The sequence below is a fragment of the Rhyacophila brunnea genome, unplaced genomic scaffold, assembly GCF_057557595.1.
Source record: "Rhyacophila brunnea isolate RB1 unplaced genomic scaffold, BYU_Rbru_1.0 scaffold_5, whole genome shotgun sequence".
Classification (NCBI taxonomy): domain Eukaryota; kingdom Metazoa; phylum Arthropoda; class Insecta; order Trichoptera; family Rhyacophilidae; genus Rhyacophila; species Rhyacophila brunnea.
The window spans coordinates 25408801-25431489 of record NW_028233170.1 but is presented as its reverse complement, the minus strand read 5'-3'; the positions used below and the strand labels follow the sequence as shown (position 1 = coordinate 25431489).

Genomic DNA, 22689 nt, shown 5'->3' with positions numbered 1-22689 from the left:
CATATTATTAATAGATAACCGTTAAGTTAACACGACTGTTCTAACGCAAGACCAGTGAGTAATCCCAGCATGAGGCTTATAAATTGAAACACAGGCGAGTAATGTTTCATTCAATTGAATCGATGTCGCAATTTTTTTTAAATACCTTCAGCTGACAATGACGCCAACCCTTTTACAAACAAAATAAAAATGGTGTTATGTAAAGTAACACGTTTCTTTGTGGCGAAGGTCTCTCTTGATAAACCGAGGTTACGCATTTGAGAGCCGGTTGCGACATTCGATAGACTAAAACTCGGCGTTCGCGCTCGCTCGTCTCAAATCGCTGATTTTTTTGTGAGCAAACGAACGACTGCGGCTACCACACCGAGTCGAACTTGAGAAACGCTAATAAAATTACTTACTGTCAATTTCGATTGATTTTTAATTTAATCGTACCTACGTCCTTGGCGGAACGCAGCTCACTTTTAACAGCGTAAATGAATGCATAAAAATTGCGAAACTGTCAGCCAATATGACATCACCCCTTATTAAACAACTTCGGTAAATGAACGTTTTGAAATAGGTATATTGCATTTATCTTGTATGCAGATAAAATACATTACAGTGATTAGGAATTTAGATAACAAGAGATTAGATATGCGGTACATAATATAATGATTTAGCCGCGAAACGAGTTGGTACTTGTAAAACAGCTCAGGTTTGTATATGTATTACAAAATTTAATGCGTAATGAAAACCTACTTGAAATGAATGGTATTTTTAATGAAATTAACTACGTAGATAGATGTAAGTATTAAACATAGTATTAAGTATATGAACTATAACCATCGCAATATAATAAATAGTTTCCACAATATTTCTGTCAATGTAACTATAATAACATTATCTATTCCATTGATTCTACCTATATCCACGGACGGTAATGTCAAAATAATATAGGGCAATGGTGAGTAATTGAGCGCCCTGCGAATACGGCGACTGACGCAGGATTGCGTCAAGAATTTCCCACAGCAGTCGTCGAACTGACCGACGACGCCCGGCAATCATTGCGACTGCAACACACTGCAGCATTCCTCAAAGTATGCAACGATCAAAAACGACACGATATTAATCAATTATTTTAGATAGGAATGTCGAGGTAAAGTTTTTACAAATGCTATTATATTTTCAAAAGATTCAACGTTTATTTAGTTGCAATTATTCATATTTTATAAAATCATTAATTAATTTTTTAATCTGATAAATTTTGAGGGTAAAGCTTGCCATGTGGGTGAAATACGTGTCGTAAAATAATAATAATGCGTGGTGAATATCAACTGATAAATAAATAGGTACATTATGATGCGTATGAGGTGCTAAAGCCACCTTTGACAGTGGATAAGTTGACATTTCTCAACTTGTGTCTAAAATATTGTAAACTAATTTATAGTGTAATGGATTACTGGATTGCTGCAAATGATCACTTACAATCATTTCCCCAGAACCTCAAAGTTATCTTTATAAGGTGACGAAAACGTTGCATTACCAATAAAAACGGCCATGAAGATGAAGTTTGATGATCGGTGAGACAACATGCGAGTTGGTAAGGGCATTTTGCAACGGGTTGGCCACGCGCGCTGCCTGACAGTGTGGCAATACTGATAATGCAATGCACCCAAGTCGGTGCTGCATCACGTTTTATACATATTAAGACTAATTATTATTACTTGTCTATTGCACATCTCGCGAGACTGTTTTATCCATACACAACACTATTGATAATAATAATTGACATAATTACTACAGACATCGATAAATACATTTCAAAATTATTACGGGATTATGTTTATAAAATAATGTCGAAAGTTTTCCTGTCTAATAAATTTTTTATTTAAGTATAATATATACTACTTCCGCAATTTTATTTAATATCAAGTTAAGTTTACTCCAGTACAAAATGAAATATACGAAAATTTTTGTTATTATTTAATTATGACGGTGATCCATCATTGATCGACAGTAAACGAAGGCGACTAATCCAATTTATGAGACTTGGCTCTTCTGTTTACTGACAGAAAAGAGAAAATTTAATATAGATGACGATAAGCAGACTAGGTATACTATACAATCACCCGAATTAAAGATCGTATGATAACAACTACTTCGTCTACAGACAGATTACATTTTTGAATAAAGGAACAAAGAAAAAAAATCTTATCAAGTATTAATAATTGTCCTACGACTATTTGCAGTTTGAAATATAGATAACGTAATTCTGTTAAAATTATTAATTATATTTTATAATTATCTATCTAGAAACGAGTAACATCATTGTAAATTAATAATTATTACTCGACCATAAGAGATAGCAATAAATATTACATATTAAGCTCGATCAAAATAGGCTCGAAGGCCAAAGGTAAGAGCCGAGATGGGGTGCATTTCTCCTTATTCATCTAAAATTATCAACGCATTTGGCTATCAATGGTAACGTCATTGTTTGCCTCGCCCTTACGAAGCCAATAATCAATAAAGTGGCGAAACACTGAGATTTAACGATAACTTATAATTTTATCACCAGAGAGATCGGTAAATATTTTATTGGTCAATGTCAAATATGGGATGGAAATCAATAAACTCGCCAATATTAATAATGAATTAACAACCGACTAATGCAATGAATGCGTTATGCAATAAACCAAGTATTAACTTTGATAATGCAGATGCAGATAATGAATTGCATACATAATATCCAAAGAGTAAAACTACCGGAGAAATAGATTAATTTATCTTTCCTCCAGAATCTATAAACAACAAAAAAACATGTTTTACGTTAAACATAGAATAATTTAATAGATCTAATTTGTTGTGTTTGCTGTGAAATATACATTAAAAACAATATAATTGAAATAAATTGAAAAATAGAAATCTTACCTTTGTGGGTCTGCGAAGACGAATTTCCTAAGTTTGAGGTCTCTCAAGACGATTCCTTGGTCATGACAGCTCCTAACTGTTTCTGCCATCTGTCTAAAAAGTCTTCTAGCTTCTGTTTCCCGCAGCCTTTTACGCGTTTTCACATGTGAATGAAGGTCTCCATGTGCGCGGGGGAACATTAGATATACTCTTTTTTCGCCTAGTAATACCTCGTGGAGAGGATTGACGTGGGGTTGGGCGTCTAGTCTGTAATGTGCGGCGAGGAGGGCGCTGCAGTCTCTGCCGACGACCTGTTATCAATCGGATGCATTAATTTTGACAATTCACAACTGAAATACATATTTTTCAAATTTTCATATTATTTGTGTACGGGATATTGAAGTAGGAGTAACCGACTAATAACTAACGAATAAGAAGTACTGTGTGCGATAAGAGGAAGATAAGTCTGAAATCACCACTTTCTGGGGAGCCACGAGACGATTGTCTTTAAGACAGCTCCGTACTTATGTAAACGTATGCTTTACGTAATTTACAAATTTGACCGATTGCAGACTTATTCTTCATATTATATGTAGCAGAATGAATAGTGCCTACACATATTCGACGCATTCGGCATGTAATACATACTTAATAATAGTATTAAGATAGATATGCGTGATTTTATAAAATAACTCGCCTGCGACGCTGATTCAAATATCATTACTTTTTAAAAGGTTACCACGTCTGGTCAAAACAAAACTTGCTTGCTTTTAGGTATAGTATTTATATTATGTTTTCATTTTGTACTAATTACTTGGATAAAAGTAAGATAAAACAAATGTTTTTAATTCTTATCTTCCGCCCTGGGCTTGATTCATGTGCATAATATCTGCTTGCTTTTAAAGTGCTACTCGCAAATAAAAATAATAACCATCACAAATAATATCGCAGAGCTCTAAAATCGGGGTCGCGTTCGATAAACTAAAAAAAAACTCGAAGCTGATACCTTGCCGATTTCATACTCCGCTGCACTAACTCACGGACGTGTTCGGAGTGTCGCTCGGACCAAAAAAACATATTGAGGCGATCGGCATAATAAATTTACATCGCCATACGAACAAGTCGAATTATCACGCTACCCATAAGCCAATGTCAAATGCAGATTTTTTTTTCCACATTAAGATACATTTTTTACGAGCGAATTAAAATACAAAATGCCAGTTGCTTAGAGATAATAATTTGGCTAATTAATATTGCGCATATGAATGAAATCATAAATTTTGATATGGAATTATAAATAATACCAAACTAAAATTAACAGAAAGATATATATTATTGTCTAAGATAGCATACCTATCATTCAAATCCTGTTTGCATTGTACGGATGTATTAGATTAATAATAAATATTAATTAATATAACTGATAAACTATATTAATATTTTTTGGTGATCAAGATAGGATATCAATTAGAGAGGTACAAATTTAATAAAATGAATTAACGAAAAAACAAAACTAACCAAGGTGGTGCGATCCAAAGCATTGAAACGACACTTGAAATGCCCCTGGTACAAAAAATCAATTAGACACGTTGCCATCAGTGGCGGCCGGTGACAAGAATATGAGGGAGTGCAAAAAAGACTCACCTATTTATGCAAGAAGTCCATCCTCCGATCCTTGGATTTTGAAAACACGTCAATAACACGAATATTAAAGTCTGGTATTGACGATATCAATTGTTTTTCTATACTAAGCATCGCAAGAGCATTTAGCCTGCCTTGAGACATGGTATTTCTCAAAAATGACTTAACCCTCTTTAAAGTTGAGAAACAACGCTCACTTTCCACTGAAGTCATCGGAATTGTACAAATTATTTTTAATAGGGTAACACTTTCACTAAATACTTCCAGTAAATTATTATTAGTGAAAAGTTGAAGTATCGACAATGCTCCATCAGTAACGTAGAAATCTTCTCTACTGTATAAGACTATTAGTTCATTTTTAAGTTTAAATTTGTCAATAATGTCGTATAATGTAGTTACCGTATTAAAATCTGTAGTTGGAAAATTTGTATGATAATCCCGGAACTTTTCACTAAAAAACAATTTGGCTATTACTAAATGACCTTTATATTCGAAACGATCTTTCGCTTGGTTCACTATAATGTCGCATACTTCATTGCATATTACAGAATGAGGTAAATCATTGGGACGACGTTTTTTCGATGGTTGAATTTCTGACATATGATTATTTTGACGAATACATTGTATAGCACGCGTAAAGTGTTCAATGTCCATATTTATCTCCAACACGTCCTTTGACCTCGATTGAAGTTGTTTAAAAAGTATATCACAGTTTGGCATAATTTTGGCAAAGAAATCTAACCAATAGTTAAAATTGTCTTCGTTTAAATACCGTAACAACATTCCAGCTTGATTAATGGTATCGGCGTCTAAATTTTCAGATTCTAAAATGTGTTCCATGCACTCTTTTAACTGATCGCGATAAGTATGCACAACAGTAACTGTTCTTATATTGAAATTCCACCTCGTTGTTGGTGCTGCTGGTATTTTTCTATGAACTATTTCTTGCAAGATATCAGTTCGCTTCGCAGACCTCGAAAAAAAAATTGGAAACGCTCGTAAATTAGCAAAAAAGTTTCGGACTATGGTGTTAGCTGAAACACTTCTTTCCATTATCAAATTCAATTGATGTGCATAACAATGTATGAAGTGTGCGTGTGGATACGAAGCTTTTATCAAAACCTGTACACCACCTAATCGGCCACTCATCACGGATGCGCCGTCATAACTCTGGCCAATTAGTTGTGCTTGTTTAATGTCGAGAACTTCTAGTTCTTTCAAAATTTCAGATGCAATACCTGCCGCAGTGTGGTTTTTCGGCGTCATAAATTTCCAGAATCGTTCATGTATCTGTCCGCGTAGTTCATACCTTATGACCAAAACAAGTTGTTCTGTAGTAGATATGTCCGTTGTTTCATCTGCTTGTATAGCTACAAACTTGCTTTGTGATATTTCATTTTTAATTTCGTTACGGCACACCTCTAGAATCGAATCTAAAATGTCATTTTGAATCGTTTTTGACGTACCCTTAAAAACACTATTGCTCTCCAAATGCTGTTTCATGGCTATGTCAATTTCCGAGACAAAGTCAATAAGCCCTCGGTAAACACCTGGATTATTTGAATCTGCAGATTCATCATGTCCTCTAAGAGCTAATTCAAATGCACCACAGAACTTCACACAGTCAATCAATCTGGATAAAATATAACGATTTTTGTCAACACGTTCGTTAAATTGTTTCACAGATAAACGGTACCCTGCATCCAATTGTGAACGTATATCTATTTCTCCCAAGACTGCAAGTTGCATTTCATTTAAAATATGTTTTTCTGAACCACTGTGTTTTTTGATTTTTACTGACAGGTGGACCAAGTCTTGAATCCCATGGACCGTCCAGTTAACATCTCCGCCGAACAACAGACACGGAAAACAAAATAGGGTATTAAGAATATTACATCCGCAAAGCCATTGTGTTTTTGAGTACATTTGCACATTAAATTTCCGATTAACAATCTTCGATTTCACTGTACACTTTTGAATTAAATTTATACATGGTAAAGGACGGCCTGCCACTTTAATATCAATTCGTTTGGGAAAATCGTGACGATTGTCCTTAATATATGCAATTGAATACACGGTACTCATTGTAAATACTATTAAATCTATATTATAAACCCAACTGTCGAACGATCAACCCATAGACGATATCAACCAAACTAACAGTCGTGAATATGATTATATTTTTGACACAATATGCATCGACATGAAGTTCGTCATTTCATTATAATAATTAGGCTTCCAACTGTACCTCGACGCGTCGCCTGAGTTATATGTAGGAATATTCATATTGGTTTGTGAGGTTTGTGTATAAAGTCCAAATGACTAGCTTATGTGTGTGTGCTTTCGGCCGGTGCACTGTACTTGAAATGAAAAGAATATGAAAAACATCGTTTCCAACGAAGACTCATGTAGTCTTATAGAACTTTGGTGATTTTGATTCTACAAGCTTCATTTCTTTTGTCGCTGTGGTTGTCCGCTATAAATGTATGCGTGAAAAATGTGCGTAAATTCAAGGAACACTTCGAATAATGCTCCTGCATCGATGGAATTATTACGTATGTATTGGTCGCGTCTCATCGACATTGTTTTTTCGACATTTGTGTGTATGGGTGGCTGAGGCGAAGTGTTGAAACGCTTGCGTCACCATTGTTCGAAAACGCGCGGAATTTAAAATGAGTGATTTCGCATAAGTTTTCGATATCGCATTTTTCTGAATCATGGGGGTTTTATATTACCTATATATTTTTATTTAATCTATGACGGGAGTGCACTGCACACTTTGCTCCTTTACTAGAGCCGTCCCTGGTTGCCATGTACCGTATGGCTCAGAAATATGGCGTATGGTCCAAGGCGTGGAAAGAGTACATATTGGACTCATTTGGGTGGAGTGTACGGCGTCGTGGTATCTTCGGACCTATCAATGACACGCGGTCAGGATGGAGACTCAAATACAAGTACGTACCTACGCTTTATTCAAGATCATACAGCCGATCAAATTGCCAGGTCCATGACTAGGACTCGCATTGGGCTGTAGCGACAGGAAGATGAAGAATCGTGTTTACATTTTTTTTATAAACAGTTTGTTGGTATAATCTTTATATGTGTAAATACATTTTACTCTGTATAGAAGCTTCCAACATGAATAATCTGATTTGAAAAAATAAGCACTGGCGAGAGTCCAAGAGATTTTTTTTAAATACGCGAGGGGGCAGTAATTGAAATGCCAAAACCGTAAACACGGGAACTTGGTTGGCGACAACATATTTTTACATTTCGGATGCTCTTTGTGCTGTCAATAATACGCTATTTTTGGTATCCAAATGCTCAGTTGGCCATTAATCAAACGCAGTAGAAAATACTTACATAATATTGCGTAGGTAAACAATTCTACATCATGGTAACAACTTTGTTTGATAAAAGGGAATACCTTAAATACGCAACGAAAACCGGATATATGCATTAAACTTTTCTTTCTTTCTTAAGAACTGGGATCCGGACCGCCCCCAGAAATTAATAAACAGAAAATCCTGTGAAATTACTTTGAAATGATCAGCGGAAAATCTGCAAATACTAATTGGCACTGTATATTATTTATATAAGTAATATATAATACAGAGCCAATAAGGCATATTATGGGACATTTTGGTTGGATACTATGGTTTACTTCGATTATTTAGAATTTCGTTTTAAGCATACCGACAGTGTGGTCAACAAGAGTGTTGTTCAGTGACGAAAGTACAACTTTTTAGTAGTGAAAAATACATCGACGAAACGAAACATATAAAATTAATTTTGCTCCCTGTAAAGTTACATATTATCACATCGGTATATCGTTTTCGCATAGCAATCTTAAATACCTACAAAATACATTTGGACCGCCACCGTATTATATTAATATAATATACTATATAGTATACCTATGTGTCACCGCATCATGAACTGATAGTGTGTACTAGTACTAATATGAAAATTCCTGTAAAATGATAACCGAGTAAACACACAAAACGTTAATGAACAGCAAATTCCGTTGTCCCAAAGCGTATTTACCGAAAATATTAAATTAACAAAAAAAATGCATAGCGACTGATACATTAATTATCACCTTGCATGACTGAACAAGGTTCAATTTAAATTTTTAATAAATAAATAATGCTGTATGCACGAAAAATGTATGTTTCAACATGAGGCTTAAGACTTTCACGGTCATTCTCGAAACAAGAGGCGATAAGATGCAGACAGAACAGTGGTCGACGGAGATTTTGTTGAATTTTCTAATTACTAAACAATAATTACCGCGATATCACGAATTATACGAACAAAGGAACGAGCAAATTATCAACATTATTGTTTGCCCGTCCGGGAGAATTGTGTGTTTTTTTTGTTCATTCCAATTTTATTGTTATAATGCCTACTTAATGTTATTATCTCCGAGGAGAAAAAAAAATGATCGGAAATTTTAATATAAATAAAAAGACAATGATGGGAAATTCAATGTCTTAGCGATCAACTGATAAAGAATTTCGTAATAATTAGTGGATAGATAATTAGCTACTTAATTATATTTTTTTAATTTGTAGCCATAATCAAGGTTGGTACAAACACAGAAAACAAGTCAAAAATTATTCAACAATACCAACCTAACAACTAGCTTGGCGATATATATTGTTTTAATTTGACACTAAATGTTTTTACATACGATTAATAAGACGTACATATTCACTTCTTGCATTCTCTTGCTGATGTATATATTATACGCATATACGGGTTTGAATTTTCCCAATATTTAAAACAGGTATTGGACAAACAATAATTAATTAGTGTAACTAACCAATACTCATTATTGCCAAAAACTCATTCAATATTATCACAGTAGTTAAGTACTTACCTATATTATTTGTAGAAAGATAAATGAATATTGGAATAAGTTTTATAGTAAAGAATGTGTCTATGGCATATGTCAACACTGTTAACATTTTAACTAATGATGGCATTGATGAATAACCTTTATGTCAGCACGTTATATTTTTCCAGTTTCTAATCGTCCGAGGACCGCATAGTAAGGAAATTCAAAATATTTTTAATCTGTTATCGTTATATGCGCCGAGTACCGAACTACAGCGAGGGCAATGCTATTTATTGCAACACGATTAAATTTAAAAAAATATAAGTAAAATTATTACCATGTTTCAATGAAAACCTGGTCTAGATACTTATTATTGGGACAATAATACCAAATAGTATGGTGGACCGCTTGTTATGCATCACTTGTTTACATCTATCTAGTTAATGAAGTATAATTATGTATATACATTTAATAATTATAATTAAGAAGTACCTATAAGTATATAATTATAATAATTTATTAAAGACGCTGTGGGGCAATTTCCATGTAGTGACGCACGTCTATCATGGCAGATGCATACATTTTCTTCCTACAAAAACATGTTCAGTATCTTGACATTGCAAAACGTATTGAAAAATGCTAATATGATTAATGTTCGCGCCTCAATGATGATGATGCTGACATTATCATTGATTTCAATGATATTGTGTAACACAGGTATATGAGCAATGCGATATTAAAAAGAATTGAAACTGATTTTCCATAAACGGGCAGAACAGAAGTCATGATTTGGCACGCATTGGCGTGCGGATTCAGTGAACTATAGTAGATACACACGTAAAAAATAATATGACATACATACATACTCTTAGTCAGGATTAAAAACGAATTAGGTAAAATCAGAACTAATGGAATACACATAAAACAACAGACATGTTACTGAAAGTGTATTTAAAATTAGGTACCCCTTCGTCTTCAATGGAGACAATAATTATAAGACACCGCAGTGAGGAGAACTATACAGAGATTTGTTACGAAACATTCGATTAACTTATTAAGTTCAAGTCTTATCATCACACACATTACGAATTAGAAAAAAAAACAGTCAAATTAAGTGAGTTGCAAGACACCAACTTGCGATATATACCTGTATACATAGTTAAAAAGCGAGATCAAAAATTTCCACTCCACACGCAGTGCCCACACTTGTTTCCACTCCTTTTTCATATATCTTGAATACATACTGAACGAGATACCTATAATGTGGCTAATCAAAAACTGAAATCAAAAATTTGGTAAAAAATAAAATTGAAAAAAAAACATGATCACTGATCTCGAAAGCCACTGCTGCGAGTATTGCAACGCCAAAACCGCCGACATCAGCGGGCGCTTATTGCACTATTTCCCGGATAATTTGCCAGGCAATAGGCTTCGCAAATACAAGAAAAATAAGGTCATTTATGTCTTTATCAGTGTGCTTCAGAAAGTAGAATAGTGCGACCTCATTCCTACGGCACACTTAAATGAAGAACGACGATAACGGACACTGGCGTACAATAAAAAAAGTACTGTTACCTATAGAATAGATATCAAATCGTTAAATTTAATTTGCATTTAACCCGCATATAGCTGTTATCCTAATAGATTCATGCAACCTGGTTTTGCGGTGCAAACGTGAGTAATTGTACAGTACGTTAATCAATTATCAAAGCACACTTAACGTTAATCCGGGTTTACTACATTTAATAAAAAAAATATATCATTACTTTTTAAATTGAAAGGTTGAAAGGACGTGAAAAATTAACATGATCGGATAATTTATCACGTTATCAGACATACGATAGTGGCAAATAATAGAATACAAATAAGATTATAAATTTATAAATTCAAGTATTTAAATACTCTGAATCAATAACGTACAAAAATGCGAGTGTTGATCAAGATTCAAGATATTGTGTTAATTATTGCAGTTTTACTAGAATTTCTAAAAATATAACAAAGGTGTGATGTAAAGGTCAACAGCAATTTACTATTTCAGTTTGTTTTAGCTGTACATAGTAAAGAGATTTGAAACGAGATATAAAGGCGAATATTATGAACACATTATACGTAGGTAGGTAAGCAGTATCATAGTTGTTACAATTCTGAAATATTTTAAATCTGGTGAAGTATAATGTATTTTTGCAACGTGATACGAACGAAACAGCATTGTTGAATCGATAACACTTGCTCGCTACTAAGACGCAACAGTAGTATAAAATCGTGTGCAAAGAAACTCTGCGATATTGTGAAGTATTTCTACTATATACAAGCCAGTAAGAAGTAACCGAGTATTGCAGTAAGTTGGCCAACAGAAATTTGCATCCCAGTTACTAGGAAACAACAATACGCAGTTGTAAAATAATATGTTTTGCTTGTAAATAAATACTTGATAAAATTAAATAACTATACTGAAGAACTTTATTTTCACCGAATTATCTTCCTATTGACAATACCTACTAATTATCAATTATCGATAAATTAAAGTATCAGTATCAACTAAGTAAGTATGTACTTATGTATAAATTGTAAAAATGCCTAAAAACTAATTGCAACTAGGTACCTATACACTGTAAGTGTAAAGAATTATTCTTCGGTCATCAAACCCGCTATATGACTGTTCAACATGTCTTGTGATATTATTGCCATCATTCTAAATTAATCATCAAGCAAATTTAATTCTAACTACTTATTGCAGCCCACGCATTATGTTAGCAGTGAGATTATTCCATGAGCCTATAGGTAGGACATAATATGTGCACGATTGTAAAGTAAATTAAATTACTGAGGATATTAAAAAGTGCCATAATTAAGATTATTAAAATACTGTACAAACTAGAAGTTTATGGTCATGTAAATAGAATACCTTTGCAATACAGAAAAATATGAAATATTAATAACCATTATCATCCAGCGATTCGATTGCAAATGTCGGCCGTCTGTGCATTGCGGCAGTGTGATGAAAAAAAACTATTTGCTCAGCAAGCCAAGTGTCTCAAGTAAAATTGCGCAGCACACTACTTGCCTGTTTACGAAACAAATGATACATACGAGCTGGTTACAGTAGTACATAACCTACCTGCGGTACTACAGGTGGGTCGCTGATTTATATCTCGTGGCCCTGCTAACTAATCGAGATAATCGACGGGTGCCATTGGCGAATGATTATTACAAGCAGGCAGGTACGTACAATATGACAACATCTTTCCTTAATTATGTCAATAATAAATTAAATACATAAATTAACATGATCGTAGTTCCAACACACGCACAGCACACATAAATACCTATTATACTGTGCACGTCTCAAGATAGATAAAACGTTTATAATTAATCAAAAAGTTTCTTATTGACATGGGTAAAATTCTAATTTAGGAATTGGACGAAAAAATTATCGATACATCGGAATCGACATAAGAAGAAATAAGTAAGTACTTAATGATATTTATATTTAGTACCCTTTTTAAAAATTAAAACTTAATGCATCTTGAACCCAACTAGATGCTTTGTACTTGTAAAAAAATATTAGAAGTGTTTAAAAAATGTTACTTCCGAGGACGAATTAAATTGAAAATGCAGGTGGGTCAAAACATGAGACATGTTATAATTTAAAAAATTGCCTTGAATGCGACCAATTATTTATGTATAAAAATTCAATTGTTCAAAAGTGCACATTAATGTTGGCAATACTTGATCATTTTTGCATTCTGGTACGTACCTGGCTACGCTACTGTTTAGTATGTCAGTTGTATAATATTAAGTCACTTCTTTGACAGGTAAGCTCTACAAGGGTAATGTTAATGTTTAATGTACAATAGTAACGCCATTACAAGTTAAACACATGGATGTACCGGCTATTTCGTACAAAAGAGTTTCATTGATGATTTGATGAATCAAGGCTTGAATGTAATTTAAAAAGTGACCGTGGTATTTAAATGGCGATCGAAACGAGGGAGATTCATGCTTGAGAAAAACAAGTCGGTTTTAAATACTACAACATAAAAATAGATAAGTATGTTTCTTTTAGACGTGACACTGAAGCATCCCGGCATGTGACATTGGAAATGTGAATTGTGAACGTGTGCGCTGAATATCATATAACCGGCGGAAAGTTATACTTCACGGTCCGGTTGACAATGATAATTGAAACAGCGATGCAGGAAGGGCGTATACGCGAACAAGCTAAAAACAGACTCGAATGACACAAATTAAATGAATAATGCATTATTGTTTGGCTGATCATGACAGATTTTTTTGACTGCATAATTTATATGCGATGAAATGTAACTAATTATTCAGCATCGTAGTATAATATAACTCCGTTCAATGTTCAATTGTTAGTTATGCGCCTTACCTCAAACTCTCTTCTAATTCTATGATTTAGGTAGTCAAAACAATCACTTTTACAGGAGAGCTGAATCTACGTAAAATTAATTCATTTACATACCTACATCAAAGGCATTTTCCATGTACATTAACAAGGTTAAACATTAAGGTACTACGAAGTATTCTTCTACAATATATTATTAATATGTTGATTGTTTTTAGTTTTAGTACATATTTTATTACAGTGATGTTCCTTTATTTTATATTTATATATTTAACAATTTTACAAGCTTTAAATATTATTGAATAAATAACCAATAAAAGTTCTTATGACACATGTAAAAAAATGGAAGAAACTTTGAATTAATTATTCACCAAAGAAGCAGAGTATGCTCGGATACTCATACTCCCACCTATTTGGACAGTGTTTTCAGATTGATTATTTGCTTTCGTGCCGCTCTAAAATTGATAGATAAGTAGGTAGTCCTCTTCCTAAATCTGATATGACAGAATTAAATCTTCCTGTTTCATTTCGATATTCTATTCAAGCCCTTAACATCCAGAGACTGAGAGTCATAAAATTGACTAATACAAAAATACAATCAACATGAGTGTAAAAACGACTTGACTCATAGTCATGACAAGGCAATGCCAAGAGTTCAAAATGAAATCGTATCGTTTTGGGTTAACTTGGTGATGCTATCGATAAGTACTACTAAGATAAGTACAGATGGAAACACGCCAAGGGGATTGATTTCCACCAATTGGTAATACGTAAATGTGTGAAAATAATCATAGGCAATTCATTTTAAATTCAGAATATTCCATCATTTCGGGACAGCAAAGACTCCGCGTATGTTTAGTTAGTACCTAATATATGCAAATAAGGCGATTAGTTTCAAAGTAATTTACCTCCTTATTAAATAAATTCTATAAATAACTAAGTATAATGGGGAGAGAAAATAAGAATACATTTATTATGTTTAATATAATTTAATATAAGATTTTACTTCCACTGACTCAATTAATTATTCTACATATTCTAATTGTAAATAAGTACTAGATTATTTTGCTTTGTCTGTATTTAGGGAAACGAAAATTTATACCAATTACCAATGTAGAAGCCGATAGGTATTCCAGATCCAGAATTACATTATTTGTTTTATAAAGAATGTCTGTGCAGTAAGCATAATATTATTATATACCTACGTCGGGTATTAGATTCAAAATATCTATCAAGCTGGCCGAAAAAATATTTCCCTCTGAAAAGATCTATATTGGAAATAAAGCCGCGAATAATAATTACTTAGGTAAGTACCTATTTTGAAAGAGCAAAACATTAGCTGGACAATTCACATTATTCGTGTATCTACAAGACCGATTCTCAAATTACGATAGTCGACTAACCGCGTAACTTTTCCATAGACAAAATGCAGGATTTATTTAGCAACCTATTGCAAAATGGCCTCGTAACGTTCTCACATTAATTCAAACGCGCCTTTCTTGGTGACTTGAAATCAAAAAATAAATAACATAGTCCTGCATATTTGAAATAACGACCTAAACTAAACGTAGGTAATTAAAATGCATGTTTATACACATACACAATATCAATATTAAAAGTGTTCAAAGTAAGCCAACGCTCTGTGTCCACGTGTCACGGGTAAAATCCACCGTCTATATTTGCAGTTTAGCATCATAAAAAGTATGTTTACATAAAAAATCAAGGTTGACCCACACACACGAAAAAAATCTGCAAGGGTAGATAGATAATAATATAAGAAGCTGTGTCAGTGTGTTCGCGGTTTCGGTAAAAGGATTGTACACATACGCGAATTCGTAGTATTACGCACGCACACACTACAAATACGATATAGTAAACGTAACGGTTATTTTGTAAATATAAAAAATAACGCGATAGTAAACAGGTACCTATATAGTATAAGTATATAGTACAACTACGGGAGACTAGCTACGCTAAACATGGCATAGAGATAAGACATCGCAGTATTTTTGAGACTTGAGGACAAATTAGCCACGAGAATAATAAAATAATTATTGTTAGTTTTTAAATCAAACTTTACAGTTAGCTATACATTGTGTCGTGTCCATACTTATACACGTTTGTCACTAATATTAAGAAATAAATAAAATTAATAGCATTAGCATAAAAATTTAATATTAATAACTACAAATTGTAAAGATCATTAAACTTTAAAAACTAACAATCAACATGTTCCGTCATAAAACATCTCTCTATGGAACAGTTGCTTACGATTATTACCTATATGGATTTATGACATGGTAGGTATAATGTTAAAATTATGGTGCTGTAATAAAATAGAAATATAATAAATTCAATTCAAAAACATGCGTTGATTCGATTAAATAATAGTAGTACCGTCTAATACTCCAATGTAAGTTATGTGCCATGGCATTACATGCAAAATAATATATATTTAAACCGTGGTCTAGCTTTACGCCCTTTACTTTACGGTCTCTGCGATTGACAGGATAATGTCCAACGAATAAGAATATTGGAGCGGCATATACCTACATAATTTATTACTAGGAACAAAATAATCATAACAGGTGTGAAGTGTATCCGCCCAACAGGTAGCAAACCAGTACAAAAAGAAACAATCGTAATAAAAAAAAATCTAGAAACGGGAGTTTCGTCGATCTTGCCATAGCTATTCGATAAAAGATACCCAGCAGACGAATGATTTATTTATATTTTAGATTTTAAATTGGACAGAAAAGATAATCTGTGCTCCTGTTATGAAACTACGTTAATATAAATTATGTAGTCAGTGAGATGGAGAAGTATCAAAGTATTAACAGGTATTTATAGGTTAGTAACATAAGCATATACGTATAAGATTATAACTTATATCGGTTATATTTTATATACTTTTGGCATTGCTTGTGTTTTTTGGGGCAATCTTCAGTATTGCGGTAAAACTAGCGTCCGCATTGCAGAGAAAAAATGATTTTGAAATGAGATTATTATAATAATTATAACTTGATACGTGTCTACGATATCCACCGAAATGTGATGTGTATTCCAATCTGAGTTCGTTCTACCTGCCTAATAAAATTGAACTAAAAATAATACATGAAATGATTGTGTTCCTGGAACTTGGCTAGGTTAATAATTAGTTATTAGTCAACATAACTGCATTTCCAATTATATAATACCTAGCTAATAGGATCAAAAATAAGAAAGGACACATTTAACGACACGTACCTAATTATAAATCATTAATGTAATTACTGAAATGTTTGCTATCCTATTTTCACAATGCGGAATTTTACCTTTTGGAACGGTCAGCGGCCCGCAATAATTTCGACTTTTCTACCTGGCAACGAAGAGAGTAAACAAGAGGTAACCTGCCACAGAATTACATGCGTGGGTATAATAAACTTATCTATCTATCCCTATTGCTGGTCCTCCGTACAAATACATACGATGACAATTCAAAAATAATAATACTACTTAATAATTAAGTAACAAACTATAATTTTAGCTACATAATTTACTTTTTGTAAACTCTGAAACTACGTGGAGAACAATCAATTATTAGGGAATAACAGGACATACAATATTGAACACCAATTATATATTCAAACGTACAAAACATAAACCGTAGAATGGTTGCACATTATTGTAAAGTAGGAACGTACATAAGATAATATTAAATACAGTAGCATATTTCAGAATATTAAAATTATAAATGAGTGGCAGTTTACCCGTGGCGGTGCGACTCATAGTCTCTCAGGTAGACATCGAAATAATTGATCGTCGACCCATCCACAGGTCCTAATTATACGAATAACGGGTAGGCGGCTATCAACTTTATTTTAAAGCTCTGTTTTACAATAATGGCTACCGTGGGATTACAGGGGTGTCCCCCCCCCCCTCTGTGTGCTATATTTATGTCCCATTATTAATACACAAAGCAAAATGGGAATTTGGTAGTTCTAATCTTTTTAACACTTAAATAAATAGCCCGACTACCTGTTACAATAATTATAAGGGTAGGTATATTCATTATTTTTGTAAATCATTGGACTACTAAGTTTGAGCGAAAGCAGTTAACATTATAATAATTAAGTTATTGTTATTATTTGATGATATTTTAAAGTTTAGTCTTTAAACTACAAAGGTGAATAGGTATATCTTTAGTAATAATACCATCATCATTGATAATCAAGTATGGATCTTAGCCGCCTCCCGAAAGAATGGGAAATAAAAACCATTGCATAAATCGAATATCTTGCCAGTGACTTTTACACGAAAAACTCACGGTGGCAGACCTACACTAGGTAATGCGATTGAAAGCAATTATTGTTGGCTCCGGCCAGTGTTGCCAACCGTACTATAATTATAGTATAATACTATAATTTTGGTTTCGCGAAAAATGTAAAATATTATAATTTTACGCCAAATATACCAAAATACTACAATTTTAAAGGATTCAGGACGAAAAATGTTCCTGTATTATATATTTTTTAGAAATACTATACTTTTTACGCCTTTGTACTATAATCAGCATAGAAAAATATGGCAACACTGGCTCCGGCGCAGTTAAATTCACCTTTTATAAGGCAATTATTCGTTGCTATTTCGCGGCACTCTCGTCACGTCATAAGATAATAAAATAATAATATCAGTTCGTAAGTATTTACAAGTGCAGCCATTCGACCGCAATTGAAGGACCGTGACATGAAAAACTCTGGCGAATTCAACAAGTGAACGAATACAAATTTAACATGCGGTGAACCAAAATAAATAAGTGAACGAGTACAGCGCAGTGTACTACAGTACATGGTACAGTGGCGGGCTCAGGACGGAGAGGACCGATGGACTGACTGATTTTACCCCACCCTCCCTCTGCACAATAAAAATAAAATAAAACCATAATAATTTAAGTACACCATTTAACAAGTATAGGTACATACTTAATTATTATTTAGTAAGTCATCATATTGTTATGAGGCCTTTTAATGTTAGTATGCTTTGGACACATACTAATATGTTAAACTAAATTTCTGAGAAACACGCATATTTTAAGATTTTGATATAATTTAATAACTGTATGCATGACTGGTTTGAGCTGTTACGTGGCCCCCTTTTACACCGTTTGCGCCATCTTCTTCAAGGAAAATCGCCAATGCTAAATAAGTAGGTACCTAAGTAAATAATATTAATATGTAACTTCACCGAATAGAGATATAGGTAGCATGGAGTGAATTGAAAGCGAAAAGACTGATTATAAAGCCGGATACTCATTAGCGAGCCGTAACTGCGACCGTTGCAGATACAGTAACTAGCATGGACGCCAGATGATTAATTCGCAAGCCTAATAAATAATTAGTTTGCATCCAGAGTTGGTTACAGTATCTAGAACGGCTACAGTTACGGCCACCTAATGAGTACCCGGCTCAAGATAATATTATTAAGTTAGACGTAGGTAGGTATTGTTATAAATTACAGTCATTACACAGTCAACAGTCTAATAGGCCATCCATGGACTGAAACCGTGTGCCATATTAAGCTTATCTTTTCTGTTCATGGAAATATATTTTCACAAAGTATATTATAATCATCTGATCGTATCCGTGTATACCATACACTTACAAATTTAGTGAAAATGTATTTTCATGAACAAAGTATTTAGTAAGTATGGCACACGAATCGAAACCGCATACGGTTTCAGTCCATGGATGGCCTCTAAGAATAAATAGTAGATAGGTATACAAGTATTAATCGTAACACTCGTTCATCTCTCAAGAAAATATCACATTTCCATGTTGTTAATGATGTTATGTTGGTACGTTGGTAGATAGAGAATGGCATTCATATTTTATCAGAATTATTGTGTCATTCGTGTCTGAAACAGCGTTATTGACCGAAATCACGTACACCACACCACAACCTCAATTGAATGACAAAAGATATGTTATTTTATTGTAGTGCCTAGTATATAGTACCTACAATGAGATAAGAACTAATGAGATCCGTGCAATTTTTACAACAAGATCATAAATTCACACTGCATAGAAGAGCAATAGTAAATATAAATAACTATCCGTGGTTTGATAAGCTTTACTAAGATATACCTACTTGCGTGTTATCTATATTATACCTATTCAAGGTATGGTATGACTAACGTGTACAGATGGCAGATTGGAACAGGATTTATCTCGAACTATCTGTATATAAGTGGTTACTCATTCCAATCAATATTTCATTGAAAAATAGCGATGCAATATATTTAAAACAAGACCGATACAAAGTAAATGGAAAAAATAGGTAGGTACCAGCCTAAATACGGCTAACTACATAATAAAGATTGATTATTAGTACTACGCTGTATGCAGCCAATGAAGTATCGGTCCATCGATATGACTGCGATCTACAACCATGGGAATCTCCACCGTCGCAATGAAAAAAACCAACCCAATTGTATTAAAATGTCTGTTTTATTGATTCACGATTGATTATCAGAAGCAGGGTATTTTATATAATATGCAAAGACCTGGGACAAATAAATAATTAGAATAAAAATATATTATAGCTGTTATAAGTAGGTACTATTATGTAGTTATTAAATTGGGGAATTAATTCGTAACATGAAAGTTAGAAAAACAGCTGGTTAAATAATTATTATGCATGGAAATATATTATGTAAATAGAAAACTGCATTGGTGAGAGAATCTCATCCGAGAACTGTATAAAATTAAAAACTATAATAATAGGATGATGGTCACGGTCAAGTCAATCCCCCTACCTGGGGCCAATCTTTATAGGTACTATTCGTCCGAAACTTCAGACAATGGATTCAAATTTAAATTTCAAATTGAACTACACAAAAACCTGTAACATTAAAACAGTATTGAGCATGATTGAGAGAATGATAATGTGTCGCTAGCAAAACCTGCTTTCGGAAGCTGGACAAGGTGCCAGCTGTGACCGAAGTTCAAATTTATTATTCTCCCACGAAATAAACGGGGGACGGACATGACCCCCTTAAAAATATTTATATTAAGCTGCGTACATTCCACGATAATTAATTTATAAATGTGGATTTCTACAAGGTGAAATTAAAATTACCGCTTTCGATAGTCGACGCTTTGTTAGTAGTGGCAGTCGGCCCCCCAGACGAAATGTCAAAATCATTAACATCATAAGGGGGCTAGGGGCGTACAATTGCTCTCCAGGATACTTCCAACTTGAGACTTTCCCACAAATCAATACGTGGGAAATTATTACTAATGTACCTGTATTAAAAGTTAATACGATAAACACATATTATCCTCCCTATCCGTAAATTTATATTGTGAAAAATTCTAAATAATGGAACCCTGCACATAACTATCAACCAATCAAAACTGGTGTTTTCTGTTTTACGTGAAATGGCAAAAGAATAAAAAAGATATCCTTATTCGCAATTAAATTAGGCACAGAATTTATCTTTCCAATCTGCAATTTGGCAATGACAGAAAGGTCATATTATTGAAACATATCACCGGAAGCTCTAGGTTTTGTTTTTGTAGTTCTAATGTACTTAATTAAATGTTCACAGTGATCATCGACGAAGAATTGGCAGTCATGGCTATTTTGACAGATAACAGTATTAAGTTTACCACACACGAATCTGGAATGCGAAATGATTTGAATAGCCCTAGACTCGTATAAATACCTGTTATGTAGGCTTTACTACGTACGCCGTACATAATAAATGCTTTAAAACCAGAGGTTGGGCCGTGTTTCTCACTGTGCTTAAATTAAATACATAATTAAAACCCTGTATCTTAATATTTTCTTTTACATCTCTTGAATCCTCACTCAATATGAATTCGGCGAAGATGTATTATTAATGAAGATGAATAAAAAGATATTAGGTATCTTACCTTGCAAACGAGTTCTTCTTGGGTTCTGACGTCTAGGCAACGACACAGTGATGAACCCTCGACCTGTTCTAGCAGAAGATATTTTTCTCCCACTAAAGAGGCCTGGAAGTCAGGGTTTGAGGGTGCGAAGTCGTCAGGGTCTGCTGGACCTCTCAACCTATCCAGAGGTCGCGGAGAGATGACTCTTTCCTCTTGGCCCGCTAAATTGATGCTACCCTTTACACTTTCGTCGCCATTCTCTGGCTGTTTACTGACACCTAACCCCGCAAGGTTCATCATTGCGTTTTGTTGAGACATAGTATCCATTTTAAAACAGTTTTTATTATTATTATTTCACTTTTATCACACAATAGACACACGCACTAAACAATATTGCCACTTGTTACGCGATATTCAATCTTTCAAGGTTTCGGTACACACCGAAACAAACTTTCAACACAGTTCACAATTTACGGAAAATTATTTTAAACGCTCGAGAGTTACTTTTTAAACACATTCAAATTATTATTACTAGAGGAACGTATGTAGTTAATCCTATCGCGATGACGATGGGCCTGAAAAAGAATGACAATGAACAGTTAACAATGGGCAAAACGTAATTGCGTAAGCTGAAATATTCATGACATTGCGACAATTTACGAAATAACATGTGAAAATTTAACAGTAAATCACTATGACACACTAATAAGATGATTGTTTAATATTTTGTCAATTATAATTAAATTCAAATGTGATTTCAAGCTGCTAATGGTCAAACAATACAAAAGCGATTGGCTAAAAAAATTGCAAATCACAAACCTTGGGCTTGTTTTTCTTGAGTGGATATCGTACCAAAATTTGACCGCCCTTACGATAAACGTATGTGACAGTTGTCGAATCGAAGGAAGACGGACAGACGGGTGTATTCGATCTGTTGACGTTGACAGGCCAATATTTTGGGCCGGTGTCCGCTCAAGGCAAGCAAACTAGCACTGACACAAAACAGAACCGACCACTACGGGCGCCATTACGATACTAACAAAATGAAA

General features: G+C 33.7%; 1 protein-coding gene across 1 annotated transcript in view; it reads right to left on the bottom strand.

Annotated features, from left to right (window-relative positions):
• Nucleotides 1-22680, bottom strand: part of LOC147066209 (tribbles homolog 2-like) — a 116305-nt gene extending 93625 nt beyond the window's left edge. The window contains exons 1-3 of the mRNA XM_085955880.1: nucleotides 22460-22680; nucleotides 21662-22215; nucleotides 2914-3203 (exon numbers count right to left, since the gene is read on the bottom strand). Coding sequence (XP_085812006.1) covers nucleotides 2914-3203; nucleotides 21662-21967 — 596 coding nt within the window. The 5' untranslated portion in view covers nucleotides 21968-22215; nucleotides 22460-22680. The remainder of the gene's footprint in view (nucleotides 1-2913; nucleotides 3204-21661; nucleotides 22216-22459) is intronic.
• Nucleotides 22681-22689: the final 9 nt, after the last annotated feature.